This window comes from Apodemus sylvaticus, chromosome 23 (genome assembly GCF_947179515.1).
Source record: "Apodemus sylvaticus chromosome 23, mApoSyl1.1, whole genome shotgun sequence".
Classification (NCBI taxonomy): domain Eukaryota; kingdom Metazoa; phylum Chordata; class Mammalia; order Rodentia; family Muridae; genus Apodemus; species Apodemus sylvaticus.
Window position 1 is genome coordinate 46,000,936 of NC_067494.1, and position 14,691 is coordinate 46,015,626.

At 45.9% G+C, this 14,691-nt stretch overlaps 1 protein-coding gene across 4 annotated transcripts in view; it reads right to left on the reverse strand.

The window, feature by feature from the left end:
* Positions 1–12,561, reverse strand: part of Cep43 (centrosomal protein 43) — a 30,068-nt gene extending 17,507 nt beyond the window's left edge. The window contains exons 1-7 of one of the 4 annotated variants that reach the window (XM_052169917.1): positions 12,384–12,561; positions 12,097–12,150; positions 8,615–8,669; positions 8,089–8,177; positions 7,578–7,715; positions 4,696–4,776; positions 2,096–2,155 (exon numbers count right to left, since the gene is read on the reverse strand). In XM_052169917.1, the coding sequence (XP_052025877.1) occupies positions 2,096–2,155; positions 4,696–4,776; positions 7,578–7,715; positions 8,089–8,177; positions 8,615–8,669; positions 12,097–12,150; positions 12,384–12,485 (579 nt within the window). In that variant the 5' untranslated portion in view covers positions 12,486–12,561. The remainder of the gene's footprint in view (positions 1–2,095; positions 2,156–4,695; positions 4,777–7,577; positions 7,716–8,088; positions 8,178–8,614; positions 8,670–12,096; positions 12,151–12,383) is intronic. The other 3 variants (XM_052169916.1, XM_052169919.1, XM_052169918.1) reach the window with 3 other exon arrangements.
* Between the last annotated feature and the right edge of the window lie 2,130 nt (positions 12,562–14,691).

The following is a 14,691-nucleotide window of genomic DNA, read 5'->3' on the forward strand; positions in this document are numbered from 1 at the left end:
AGACAACTGAGACATTATTTGGAGAATCAAAGTGGTAATAAAAGAAATAACCATCAGAGCTACTTGAAGCCCTTAGCAGACAGCTCTAAATCTCATCCTTAACAGACAAGGAGACGCCTCCGCAGGCTAAGCACCAGCCCCGAAGCCTGGCGTTCTGAGCTCCAGCCCCAGGCCCACTCTCAAGTCTTCTCTGCCCTGCACGTTTGTACTATGGTACATGCTCAACTGCACGAATACAAGCCATTAAAGTAAACTCGCTCAAGAGTTACTTCCCAATTAACTTTAACTCTGTGTTCTAAATCCATCCATTCTATTGTTTAACAATGAAATGAAAAAACCTTACTGAAATAGTTTTTAAAGCCCTTACAAATGCTAAAAATGTTATTTTTACACACACATGCACACACATATCAAATATCTGCTTTTGGGTTTCTCGAGACAATCTCAGTACTGTAACGCTGGCCGGCCTCAGACTTGTAGCAGTCATCTGCTTCTGTCTCCAGAGTGCTGGGATTACAGGTGCACAAGGCCACATGGAGACAGCTTATGAAGAATTCAAACTTGGGCCTCTTCACAGCTGCTCACAAGCCTGTCAGAGTGCCAGCGCTCAATGGGGAGTGATACCCGGGGCTTCCTTGATTTTGCTCAAGGGCCCTGAATTCTACACACCGCACGCACACTTTGTGTCTGTCCATAACCCAGATGGGGCTCGGGCAACTGCACATGGCATTCCACTTGGCTGGCACTCACCTGCCAAAGCAGTGGCTCCTGCTGGCATCCTGGTGGGCGTACCCCAACTACTACATGGCTCTAGGGATCGTGACTATGTCATTAAGAATGTTCTGGAAACTGAAAAGGTACTGCATGCAGAGGGCAGAGCAAAAAGGGAAAGGAAGAAAGAGCGAAGGGCTTAGCTATCTAAGGCTGGAGAAAAGCAACACTGAGATCCACACTGGCTACAAAAGCAGTTCAGAAACAAGGCCAGAAAGAAAAGGGAAAAAGGACTTCCAAGTGACTGAGGAGATACTCTTGATTCAAGAAGCACCATGTAAAACACAAAGAGCTAGACTCACAGTCTCCACTATGAAACACGGGCCCGAAAGGCTCTAACTTCCCCTTGAGTCAGAGAGCATATGAAGGTTCAAGTCTGGACAGCTCTGCCACATGACAGTGAAAATCATGTCTCTTAGTATAGGCTGGTTTTATGTACTAATTTGTTTAAGATGTTTGAAATTAAAGACTTAAGACATAGCAAAGTTATAAAAACTCAATTCTAGGAAACATGCTTCTAATGTAAGAATTCTAAACAATGCAATGACTCTCAAAGCACAGGTTAATATCCTTACATAGTCTCAAGGCTGTCCCACCTCTCCAGTTAGACTGTGAGTTCAAATGAAGCCACTTTCACTATGCAGACATTCCCACAGTACTTACTGGACAATGAACATCTCTTTATTGAACTATTTATAAACAGTGAATGCAAAGAGAATTTGCCTTTAAAATCACTACAGCTAAATAAAGCCAGTTAATAGGCAGATCTAAGATTTTTTTTGCTTTTTTTTTAAAAGCCTTTATTTCAGATGTTTTTAACTTGGGAAAATGTCTGTGTATCAGACTCCACAGAGAACTGTGGGATCCTGGAAAACTGCAAATTGAACAGCTGTGACTAATTCTAACAACTGTCCGTTTTCCCCAGAGACTGACAAGTAAGTGACTTTTGTGTTCTGCCAGCATGCCTCCCCACCCGTCTGCACCTTGTCCTCGTCCCTGAGACTGAGCTCAGTGTGTGCGTGCAGTGCTCTGCCACTCGACCACACCCCTGGCCTGCTAGCCACTTTGTAGTTTTAGACGGGATCTCACTAACTGCCCAGTGTGGCCGTCCACCTGCAGTCCTCCTCTACCCTCTCCGGTTGGTAGCTTGGACGGCAGGCCTGCAGTGCCCTAGCCCTGGCTCTCAGGGCTGTCTGATAAGAAACAGACAGTCGGCAGGCATGTTGAAGAGGAAAGCTTAGAACCCAGGCCAGCAGGAGCCCCGCCCCGTGTCTGAGCCCGTGTCAGCACGGCTGCTCTGCTCCTCTGCCCTCGTGCATGTTACCTTGTCACCAGACTTCTGAGCGCTTGCCTTCTTCTTACCTTGTCCTTTATACCTTGGTATCTGAGCATGAGAATAAAATGACATTTTACTATAAAATGTAAATCTTTAAAAATAAACGAATGCATTACCAAACTAATAAAGATTCCTATTAGACAATATCTGTAACTGGACAATTTAATTAACATACTCCTCTCCCCAGCTTCCTTTCCTAACTCCCTGGAGTGTCACCCGTTTTAAGCAGTTTCCGGCAGGTTTCTGGTCAGCAGTGGGCACTGTCTATTGCCCCTGGCTCCAGAGTGAGGGCCTGGCTTCCTTCACACTGCCCTCGTTCCGTTCCACACTGGCCTGCAGAGGATCCTCAGCAGCTCGCGGCAGCCTTGCCCTTCCGCAGGAGCCCGCGAAGCTGGTTCCTAAGAGCGGGGCTGAGCCCAGTCCTTGGCTACAACTTCCCAGTGTCCCTCACACTCACTCTTTCTTTCACTGTGTGGGCTCACAAGGCTGATGGAATCATGGGAAGCCAGGAGAGGTGGAGAGCTACAATCTCAAATTCTTCAGGTATGTAACGGAACTGTACTGCAAGCGACAAAGCAAGGAGATACTCAGACAGACCCAGTCCGGCCAGCTACCAAGATCTTGGGTGTTTCTGAAAGGGCCACTCTGACCCCAGCTCATAGCACAGGAGACTACACTGACAGAAGAGATGAATGGTGGCAGAAGTGTGGCTTGTGCCCCTTCCCCGAGTCACAGGCTTGCACACTAGCTTATGAGAATGTTCCTCTCTAAGAACTTACAGCAACACTTCCTAAAATACTCAATAGCATCATTACTCTTAGATATTAAAAATACACGGAGAGAATAAAACATGCAATAACAGATCTCACTGTGTTTTTTTTTTCTTGAAGATAAACTTTACATGGAATGTCAGTAACCCTTATAAAAATAATTTACTAAGAAGTGGATTTCCAAGCAGATCAATGCTTCCAGCACTGACCCTGTCAGCATTTAAAGGATGTAGTAAATATTACTCATGACCTATTCTGTCAATCAGGGTTACAGCTTTCCACAATCATCAAGAGAGAAACACCTTTCGATACTCCTTATCTGAGAAGGCCTGGACATCTCAGAGGCCACAGGACAGAATAACCCTGCTAGCCAAAATTATATTCTTTTGGCTTTCAAAGCTTAAAAGGGAGAACAAATTGTCAAAGAACAAGCCGTAAGTAAGGCCGGTGTGCTGTGCCGAGCACCCGACAGCCACACACACGGCACCACACTCACGAGCTCTGCAGGCCTCCTGAGTTAGGACAGCAGCTCTGTCTCTACAGTCAGGTCCCACCCTGAACCCACACAAAGCCTGGTGCTGGATGGATGGACTGCATACCGGGGACCTTTCTCTTCTGATGGGAAAGTCAGAGTTCAATGCTGAGCTTTGGTGAACTGCACGGCCGTGCCCACCCACCCTCCTAAACCCCGGAGAATGCTGACATCCCAGTCCCTACGGTAAGAAGAGTGTCAGTAGGGCCTTTGGGGGAAGATGTGGAGCACTTGTGCATGGGATTGAAGAGCCCACTGAGCTCCACTTCCCTACATAAGGACAGATAGAAGGAACTGGGTCTATACCACACACCAAATCTGTCAGTACCTCAATCTGTGAGAAACCCATGCCTGCTGCTCCCGAGTGATGCAGTCTCTGTCACTTCATGACAGCAGCCTGGGTGGACTAAGATAAGACCCAAACCCAATTATTTCACAGGACCAACTAGGACCAGTCAGGATATACTCTACCAGCCTTGGGAGACCACCACTTCAAGTCCTCTATTATTAAGTACATCTCTGGGCTGGAGAGATGGCTCAGTGGTGAAGAGGACTGACTGCTCTTCCAGTGGTCCTGAGTTCAATTCCCAGCAAACACATGGTGGCTCACAACCATCTGTAATGGGATCTGATGCCCTCTTCTGGTGTGTGTGAAGACAGTTACAGTATACTCACATGTATAAAATAAATAGTTCTTAAAATTTAAAAAAGTTTAAATAAAAACCCAGATCCTTGATCTTAAATTCAAGTGTTCAAAATTTTTTTTCTCCTTCATGTAGTATTACTGAAATCAGGTCTTATCTTTAATAGCTCTCTCTCTCTCTCTCTCTCTCTCTCACACACACACACACACACACATACATACACACACACACACTAACTGTAGTACACTTCCCTCTAAATCTTGTCAAAAATAGTTCATAATATTTAAATACTACCGCGATTTCAAATCTGGTCATCCATCTAAACGTCTACAAAACTCAACTCCAGCATTTTATGTTCTGGAACTTCACGCTCACCAGCTAGGAGTTTATGCAAAGCTTCTTACTAGTGTAATACAAAAATATTTCAATTATTAGTGTCTTCTGAGAGACAAAATTCAAATATTACCAATATACAAAAGAAGCAACTTTTAAAAAACACTTATGTAATCAAAACAGGGAAAGTAGCTTCGAGACACTTTAAGAAGACTTGTTACAAAAGGAAGTTTACAGATAACAGGTAAGAGGGAGCAGGCCCCTGGGTGTCTGCCCAGTGCCCACATCTCTGCCCAGCCACACACTCACCTTACTTGGGGTGGAGTTTGCACTTGATTTTCCTTCAGGTGACTTTGATGGAGGATGTCCATCAGATAGATCCAGTGCACCCTAAAAAAAAAAAAAAATCAAAATTTAAACTGAAACACACTGAAACTAAAACATGACTATGCCAATAATATTTCAATAAAAATTTAGCATTTAAGAACACTATATTGACATTCCTCGTAAACCCCTTTTCTAGACTTTCCTCTAATCTGAGTACACACACTTAACTGTTAGATTTGGATCCCCTCCAGCGTAGTTCCCTTGGCCACCCTGACCTGCTGCCCAGCCTACACTATGGTTGCCCAGCGCACCTTCCCATCACAGCTTCCTGGATTTGCTTGGCTAGCAAAGTCTATGGAAACATTACAAATTATGAAAACTTCAAACTCTGAACTGCTTCTGCTCCTACGGTCCACAGCAGGGTCCTGGCTGCACACAATCTGCACTTTCCTCCCACGCTGGAGCTGCTCCAGTTCATAAGACAGCGAGTGTAGAGCGGAAGCTTAAACCATTCCACATGAGTGAAGAGACCGAAGCCATTGGCAGGAATGGATGCTTCCAGAAGACACAGATGTAATTGCCAAAAATGCCAAAAAGGAGGGAACTCAATCACTGGAAACTCAGAAAGCGTGCACTATCTTTAATCATCCACAGCTGGGACTAAAGCCAGCAACCCAATTCTTAAGTTAGCTTTTGAAATGCAGTTGTAGGGGCTGTCTAGATGGCTCAGTGGGTAAAGGCACTTCCTGTCTAGCCTGACAATTTGCCCCCTGCCACCCATATGGTGGAAGGAGAGAACCAACTTCCACACGTTGTCTCCTGAACACAGACAGACACTAATAATTAAAATACAAACTGTGAATGAAATGCAGTTTTGGTGAAAGGCAACCAAACTGAGTCTGATGTGTCTGTCCTCATACGGCAGGCGTTCTGGTCCATAATCTAAGCTTAGGATCCTCATACAGCACACTTTCTGATCCATAATCTAAGTTTAGGATCACCATTTAGCAAGTTTAGGATCTTCATATAGCAAACTTTCTTATCCATAATTTAAGTTTAGGATAAAAAAAAAAAACCCTATCAGTTTTTTATTCATTATGACAGGTTTCCTTTCAAAGTAACAAAGTAAAGCAGCAGTGAATTATGGAAATGAAAACAAAGCACTAGACCCTGCTGAGCCCCTCCTCTGTATTGTTTGTACAAATGTCCCCCAGTAACTCCCACCCAAAACCCACTAATGAATTCTACGAAGACAAAAAACTAGTAAAAGTGGAGATAAACCCCCAATTTCACAGTGCTGCAATTTGGAGAGCAAAGCATTTCCTTTTGAAGATACAAATATCTGTCTGGTCTGCTGAAAGAATTTCAGTTTGTAGCATCACGTTGTACTGAGTCCAGCACTAACCAGTTGCTTCACACCTTTCTCTATAATCTTAGATGATCACTGAAACATTAAACTCCTTATACAAGCCTATCTCATGAGCACTTTCTTAAATCCTACTCTTATTACCCAGAGAAACTATTTACTATGCCTTAAATGCAATCAGTATTCAGACAAGCTTTCGTGATTTTCAGATTCTGACTGATCTCTAAATGAAATCAACAAGTAGTTTGTGACCCTCCCGCCTCTTTCAGCTAAACGTCTCTGATTGAAAGCACAGTCAGCCAGCCAGCCAGTGGAGCACCTCAAGGACCTGAGTATGCAGAACAGTATGTTTAAGTAAAGTGAATGTGTGCAACTACAAATCAGATCATCAATCCTATGAGCAAGATTTCACAAAAGAAAGATGACAGGCAAGAAAAGTAACTGCTAATAGGAAAGCATACGTTTGAGCAAGGCTTGAAACACACAATTGTAATCTGAACACTAAGAAGGGCACAGGAAGATCATAGTTCAAGACCTACTTAGACTACATAGCAAAACTATATAGAAAAAACCTAACAGAAGAAAAAAAAAGTTGGAGTTTGAAAACATTTTAAAAATAAGTAATGTCAACAGCTTAGTTTTTTTGGGTTTTTTTGTTTAAAAAAAAAAATCCATTAGATGTGCTAGAGAGACGGCTTAATGGTTAAGAGTACTGGCTGTTTTTGCAGAAATCCTGGGTTCAAATCCTGGCACCTACATGGCTGTTTACAACTGTAACTCTAGTGCAGGGGACCTGACACTTTCTTTTGGTCTCTGTGGCCTCTGTACACACATGGTGCCTACACACATGCAGGCAAAACACTCATACACATGACAGAAAGTTTTTTTTAAACCTTTATGTCTAAAGCTGATGTGTGAAGCAGCCTATGGTGCCTACACACATGCAGGCAAAACACTCATACACATGACAGAAAGTTTTTTTTAAACCTTTATGTCTAAAGCTGATGTGTGAAGCAGCCTTCCACGGTGAACTAGGAGCTACGATTTATTCCAGCCTGGTTCCTGGACTCTGAACAGCCAACAGCCAAAGCAGGGACATGAGCACAGCTGCATATTTTCATTTTCATTAAACTACTTATATGCCATCACAGCCTATTTCATTTGTTTTAAGGAGCAGCTTCTAGTGCTGAGTGGTGGTGGCGCACACCTTTAGTCCCAGCACTCAGGAGGCAGATGCAGACAGATCTCTGAGTTCAAGGCCAGCCTGGTCTATAGAGCAAGTTCCAGGACAGACAGGGTTACACAGAGAAACCCTGTCCTGAACAACAACAACAAAAAAACCCAAACCAAACCAAAAGAGTGGTCTGATCAAAACAACAACAAAATAAGTGGCTTCTTCTTATGCAAGCCTCAATTCATTAAGCGTGTACTCATCTCCATGACTTAGGTAGACAATTACCAAAATAAACTACAGAAAACAGTAGCATAGGATACTTACTTCCACACTGGTCGGCCCTTTTTCTTTCTGCTGACAGCGTCTAATCACTTCTAACAGTAAGGGTCCACCCACAGTACCTTCTGCTTCAATGATGCCTAAATCCCGGGCTAAGCTCTCTCGACCTTCAAGACCTTGAATCTAGGAGAGAAGTCAGATTTAGGGGCAGAAAATACAGCAGGAATAGCCAGGTACTGAAGAGAGTGTTTTGGAAACTTTTAAAGGCATCTTTAAATTTAGAGAGGCTGTGTGTGAAGAGAAGGAACTCTGGCAGTTTGTATAGAACATCTATGTTTTTGGATTTCTACTGTGACAGCTGCAGTAGGCTCAACTCTACAGTAATATTCATTTCTTAGCAGCTTCAAGTTACATGACGCTTTTAGAAAAACAATCTAGCAAACACAAAAAAATAACGTAACGTGAGCAACTGTGAAGTGCCAGACTTGTCTAACTTTTCGTTTAGTGTTCACTCTGTGGAGACGTCACAGGATAGGTGTGAAATCATTTTCCTTACTGTGCTAGTTTCAGGATGGAAAACAGCCAAGGTGAAGTCAAGATTAAAGAACTGAAGAAACTCTGCGACGAGACCCGCCACTAACCGACCTGCAAAACCGAGGGGAGACAGACATGGTCAACAGAGCCCAAACAACTCTCAATTTTCCTTGTGAACTCAAGCGTTCTGTGGGGAAAAGGAGGTTTCTAAGTTTGTGAAATCATATATTTCCTCTGTGACTAACTCACTTAAGTATGGAAATCCCCATGTTTCTATTTTTGAATTAGGATCATCAATCCGCAAGCTCCAAATCATGTAGTGCTCGACACCGCACTCCAGTCTTTTTCCCTTTCTACACTAAGTCTGCTTTAGCTGACAATCCCACTATCCAAGGTGCCTGACCAGGCAGGCTTGCAGCCTGAGGCTAGGCAGTGCCTGAGGACGAGAGGCCAGCAAGGGTCAAGGGTCAGAGTGCAACGGCTCTCCCACGGGTGTGCACAGAAGTGGAAAGCTCAGGGGAAGGTAAATAAACACAATTGTATCTTACCATCTTTTGTATTCAAAAACTTTTTCAAGCTCTCATTGACCAAGGGAGTTTTGTTCTGTTGAAAATAAAAGAAATATTTTAAGTGCTGTATGTTTACCCTAAAATAACTAAAAAGTGTACATTAACGCGTTCTTTTCCCATCACCTAAGTTTACTGTTAGCAGGTGAGAAAATGGAAAGTGGAAAGCAGCTCCTAGAGCAGTGTCATCAGCCACGTTTGTTTGTCTTGGCAAAGAAGCCATGGTCTCGCTGCCTTAGTGTAGGACTGACTGCGCTACTTAGTAACTTCCCACGTTAATGAAGCCGGAAGCCAATCTGAATATGAGACATTTACCTCAACCTTCAAACGCCTCTGTCCGCTCTGGGGACTGGGCTCCAGGGCAGGCAGGCACCTGTGCTTGTCCATACCACAGGCCCTTCGACATGAGTGCACTGCTTGCGAAGTGGTTCATTTACAAACATGTGTGGCATTACATTTACCTTAACTCTTTGCATTTCAAGTACATACAATTGAAATTTATCATCTTAGCTATCTGCTGTTGGAAATGCCAAATCAATCAGTAGCACATGAGATGACTTTGTTTGGCCATAGCTCAGCTTACTCTTTTGGATTACAGATCTGAACCCATGTAGTAAAATATACTTCTTTCAAATTGAGACTGTGACAGCTGTTGGCAGTGAGGATAATGTAGGCAACACATGATAGGCCCCTTAGTCAGCCGCACATCTTATGGATGAAAATACAAAATGCATGGGTCCTGTGGAAAGCAGTTACAAGGTCTGTCTGCTTGTCTTTAGTTTTTTTTTTTAAACCTTTTTTTCTTTTCTTTCTTTTTTTTTTTTAAGATTTATTTATTTATTACATGTAAGTACACTGTAGCTGTCCCCAGACACCCCAGAAGAGGGAGTCAGATCTTGTTATGGATGGTTGTGAGCCACCATGTGGTTGCTGGGATTTGAACTCAGGACCTTCGGAAGAGCAGTCAGTGCTCTAAACCGCTGAGCCATCTTTCCAGCCCTTGTCTTTAGTTTTAGGTTAACATTATCTCCAGCAGGTGAGCACTCATTCTACCTTCAAGGATTTTCTAAAGATAAATCCCGGGTCCCAGCAAAGGTCCCAGCAGCTTTATCCTCAGGGGAAAACAGGGACAACCCAGATGTGCTGTTAAAGGGTAGATGGCTAAGCCAGTTAAGACTGTCCGCTCAGTGGCCAACGCAGCGACCTACCATTCCTGAGGTCAGGACTAAGTGTAAGAATAAGATGCACGGCAGCAGCTGCTGACTGTCAGACATAAGTGCATTTTACACGTTCCCATCTGCATGGCTAGGAAAGAAATTGAGATGCTGGGGAAGGTAGGGGAAGGAAAATGCAAAGGGTCGTGCCTATATTTTCTTTCTTGGTTGTGTTCTTCACATTCTGTAAATAGTAAAGTCTATCAAACCTGACATTTTGAGGTGTCATTTACAGAAACAATTACACCTCAAGTTAAAGAGAGAGAAGAATCACAGACGTACATGGTGTGGAGAATCTAGGACGCTGAGTTAACTGACCTGGGCAAAGAGAACAGAAGGACAGAATCAGGCATGTACTACAAATGGCCAAGCCTGGACAGAAGAAGACCTGAGACATACGAGGGCGCCAATGACAGGGGGAGAGTAGCAAGTGTCACTCTGAGAAAGCTGCCACTAAGCCAAGAAGGGAGGCAGACACTGGCAGGGATGAAGGAGCAAGGGTGGAGCAGGCCTGGAAACTAGGGATAGCAGTCCGAGCTCGGAAGGGGAGCTGTGCACTACACACACACACACACACACACACACACACAACAAAGTTACTAGTGGTGTTATGGTTACCACGAAGTACTGGGACAGGACACCGACAACTGAAGTGTGGTGCACAGCGACAAAATCTTGTTAAAGAAACCAAGGAGTAGGCAAAAGGAAAACACGTAGAAAAAGGTTTCTGAGGGCCAAACATTTCCAAACATGAGAGGTTACTGTGGATGGTGCCGGAGTCAGGTGAGCTGGATGACAACCAACACATACTCAAATGGAGGAGCCTTCCTGATGCTCCAGCAAGACAGGATTCAAGTAGAGCGTGCTATGCGTTTGAAGCAGGAGAAAAAAAATGAGTAAAACTATTTTAAGAGCAATTAAACATTTTAATACAGTCGGGTGGTGGTGGCGCACGCCTGTAATCCCAGCACTCTGGGAGGCAGAGGCAAGCGGATTTCTGAGTTGGAGGCCAGCCTGGTCTACAGAGTGAGTTCCAGGACAGCTGGGCCTATACAGAGAAACCCTGTCTCGAAAATGGACCAAATCCAAAAAACCAAAAAAGGAAAAAAGCAAAACAAAAACATTTTTATGCTCAAAAGAGCCAGCAGAAAAGAAATTAAAGACATAGTGATTAACGAAGGAGATGAGAACCCATGGCAGACAAAACCAGACAAATTATATCGGCAAGCCAGAGTCTCTTCTCCTAACGCAGGAGTATAGCTATAGAGACACAGGTAACCTCCTGAGCTGACAGACTGGGATAGCGGCAATAGGACACAAAGTTAGAACCCAGCAGCTTCTCTTTTTCCCTGTAAGAAGGATAAGCCATCTGAGCAGTGAAGGGAACAGGTAAGAAAGCTAAAAGGGACCAGAGGGAGCACCGCAGACCCGCTCGTTGGCAGCACTGCAGATCCTGCTCAGTCAGAACCCACCACTTCGGACTCACAGATCACCTGGCTAAAAGTCACTACTTTTCTTTGACAATGCTTATGGAGAAACAGGAGAAGAAAATTCACTGGATCAAATGATCATTACTGTTTAACTAGAATGCAAATAACTATGGAATTCCAAGGTGTGGATGATCAGTGGGACCTAGCCTAGCCAAGAACCAATGGGAGGATGAGGAGGCAGTTAGGAGCAGGTAGGTTAGAGAGGCCTACAGACAGTGGAGGGATGGAGGCAGACCTGCCTCGCACGAAGACTTTGATTATCCTGTGATTCTTACTGACAACGAGTTAAAGGACATTTACTCAGGATGGTTGCTGGGGCCTGGGGCAGGCAGAAAAGCCAAATTATTAAACACTCAGGTCTCACTAGATTTTTTGGGGGTGGGGGTGGGGGAGATAAGATCAGAGACGTTTTTAAATAAAGGTCAGGTTTTTAACCAACCAATCAGAATTTGGGAAAAGGTTCCACTGCACATCCCTTACTGAATATCCCAGATATTCAGAGTGCACTAGCTTATAAAAAGTTCAGGTAACTCAACGAAACGCTTTCCCGCGACTCCTGCACCTGAGCTTTAGCTTTGGTCTGCCGGAATTACTGCGTTACTTTAAGGCCACTGTAAATGTGCAGGATGACTTAGAAAATGAGTACTGGTGAAGAAGCACCATCCCCGGTCAGTCACTGAACTATTTCAGGACGGCCTTTCATTTATTAGAAGCCGGGCGTGAGGAGCTACGGACGTAACAAGGTCTGGGGCTCTCTTACCTCTACTTTTTCTTGTTCTTCCAGTGCTAAAAACACGGCCGCTCTGAGTTCAGCCTTCAAAAGAAAATCCCACAAGATTACAAGTCAGTTTCGCGACGTGAAAGAACGGGGGTGCAGACACGAGGGTGCCGGCCGCGCGTGCAGCGAGCGAGGGAAGGCCACGCGCGGGCCTGTGCGCTCCACACCGGGCCCACGGGCTCCGGTCAAGGCCCCACGGCCGCGTGGCCGCCCCGTGCTGGCGTCCCGCGCCCCGTGAAGCGCGAGCCCCGGCAGCCGCCCCGCCGCACCTTGATGCGGTTCAGCACGCCGCTGTTCTCCAGCGTCTGCACCAGCAGGTCTCGCAGTTCCGTGTCCTCCTCGGCCACCACCGCGGCGGTAGTCGCCGCCATCTTGCTTCTCCAAGACAACCACCCAAGCCGTTCCAACGGCCAACGGCCGCCGCGGAAGCTGCCCGGCGCGCGAGCGCGCAGTCGCAGCCCCGCCCCTCACGCGGGGAAGAAGACCTACGGGGTGGGGCCTCCGGGAGGCGGGGAGAGGGATCTTTGGGTTTCATGACGCGAGGGGCGGGGCCTCCGCGTGCCGCCTATGGGCGGGGCTACGGGCACGGGGCGGGGTCAGGCTCTAGTTATGCGCTCTGTTTAATATTAACAGAATTATATTAGAAACGCCACTAAGTTGCACTTAATTTCCCCGTTCCTGTGAGAGAGAAGTCTTCCTTGGCTGAACTTACTGGACCTCGACCCTCTTAGACGGCGGTGGTAGGAGACAGACTCTGGGAGGGTGGGGCGAGGGGAACTGTGGGGTGGGGCGGAGACTCCAAGTGGGCGGAGTAAGATGCGGGGCGGGGCCTTCCTAGGGGTTGTTTCTAAACGTGAGCCCCACGTAGGCGTTCTGTTCTCGCCTCTGTGAGGGTGTACAAGGTCATCTTAAGTCATCTTAAGTTTTTGCGGGGCAGCGGGGTTCTGCTGGCTCTGGTACCTTGCTCTTGTTCTTTTGCAAGGGCAATTGCCCAATCCCCTCCTGGCTGCCGCATACATGGGAAGCTTCAACCGTGTTGGCTTCGAACTTCACAAAGATTCCAGTACCGGTCTTTAAAAGGATTTTGGACTCATTTCCAACCATGCAGGTGGCCTGTACAGTATGAATGCAGACTCACAAAAGAATAAAGTTAAACGCTTTCTGTGCTGCTTTTCAGTTTATGTGGAAAACTAGAGTGGTTTTTTGTTTGTTTTCCTACATCTTCCAAGAAAGGACTCACTGAGAGGTTAAGACTGGAATTAAGGAGAACAGTTAGGGGATTGGAAGGGTCAGGAACACAGAGGACGTGGGTAACAGGGGCAAACAGTCCTTCCATGCTGGCAGTCTAATTACAATTCGGGCACAGGGAAGGAGATGGCTTTAATAGATCTGGACTATTAAGAGAGGGGTCCTTGGAGAGTGCAAACTTCAAGCTAGGGCCGGTGAAGGGGAGAGTGGGCCAGTAAAGAAAGAAGCGCATCTGTGCTTGAGCATCTGTGCTTGACTTGGCTATGTGCGGTGAAAGCAGCATTGGTGTGGTTGGCTGAAGGAAACAAGATTGGGGTTGGGAAGCTGCTCCAATGCAGATGACGACACATTACTTTGGAGAATGATGGGCTTGGGGCAACCCTAGATTTGGATATTCAGAAAGGTCTGAAATGCATTTAATCAATATTTTAAAATTGAGTGGCAATCCAGTTCTAGACCCTAAATTAAGGGGCTTGAAGATGGTCCAAACTATTTCCCACAGCCAGGCAGCCATCAGTCTGGCGACTCATAATTTTTACAGCAGTCTGGAGCCTTGGAGGGAACCTTGTGTGAGGGTGAGGAAGTGCGGCTAGAGGGCCTGGAAAGACACTAGGGATGCTGAAGACTTACTAACTTTGTTGTGATTGCAATGAGGATGGAATCTGCACAGACTAGAAGTAAGGGCTGGGTGAGGTCATAATCAGTGGGCCAGTGTCCCAAACCCTCCCAAAGCTATGACCAAAAAAGGGGGTCTCTTATCAGGAACTGAAGATGCTAGCAGACCATCTTGGATTCCCTCCCGCAAACTAAGATCAGTTCCTGCTGTGGAGACACCTGCTCTGTGGGATTTTGTTCCTGAGCTGCCAAAGCCAGATGACTGCCCCATGAGATGGTTCTGAACAGCTGCTGTGCTGGGAGGTTTGCTGGCGAGGAAGAGCGCACACTCCAGACAGAAGGAACTGGACAGATTGCCCAGGAACATAGAAACACACACATACCTACACATAAAGGACTTTTATTTTAATCTGTCCACAGAGTCATGGAGACAGACCAGGGCTTGGGTCTGCAGGGTGAGGTAGAAGCTGGAGACCAGGGAAAACTCTTCCTGAGCTAGCAGACTCAACACCCAGGGAAACTGTTTGAATCTGACCCTGGAGCATGTCCCCCTTCCCACCCCCCAGTGTAAAGGCCAAAAGCAAAGCAGACTCTTGTTGAAGAGTTAGAAAACCATTCGAGGCTGGAGAGATGGGTCAGCAGTAAGAGCACACACTGGCCCTGCAGAGGGCCCGAGTTTGGCTCCCAGCACCCACACCGGGCAGCTTACACGTG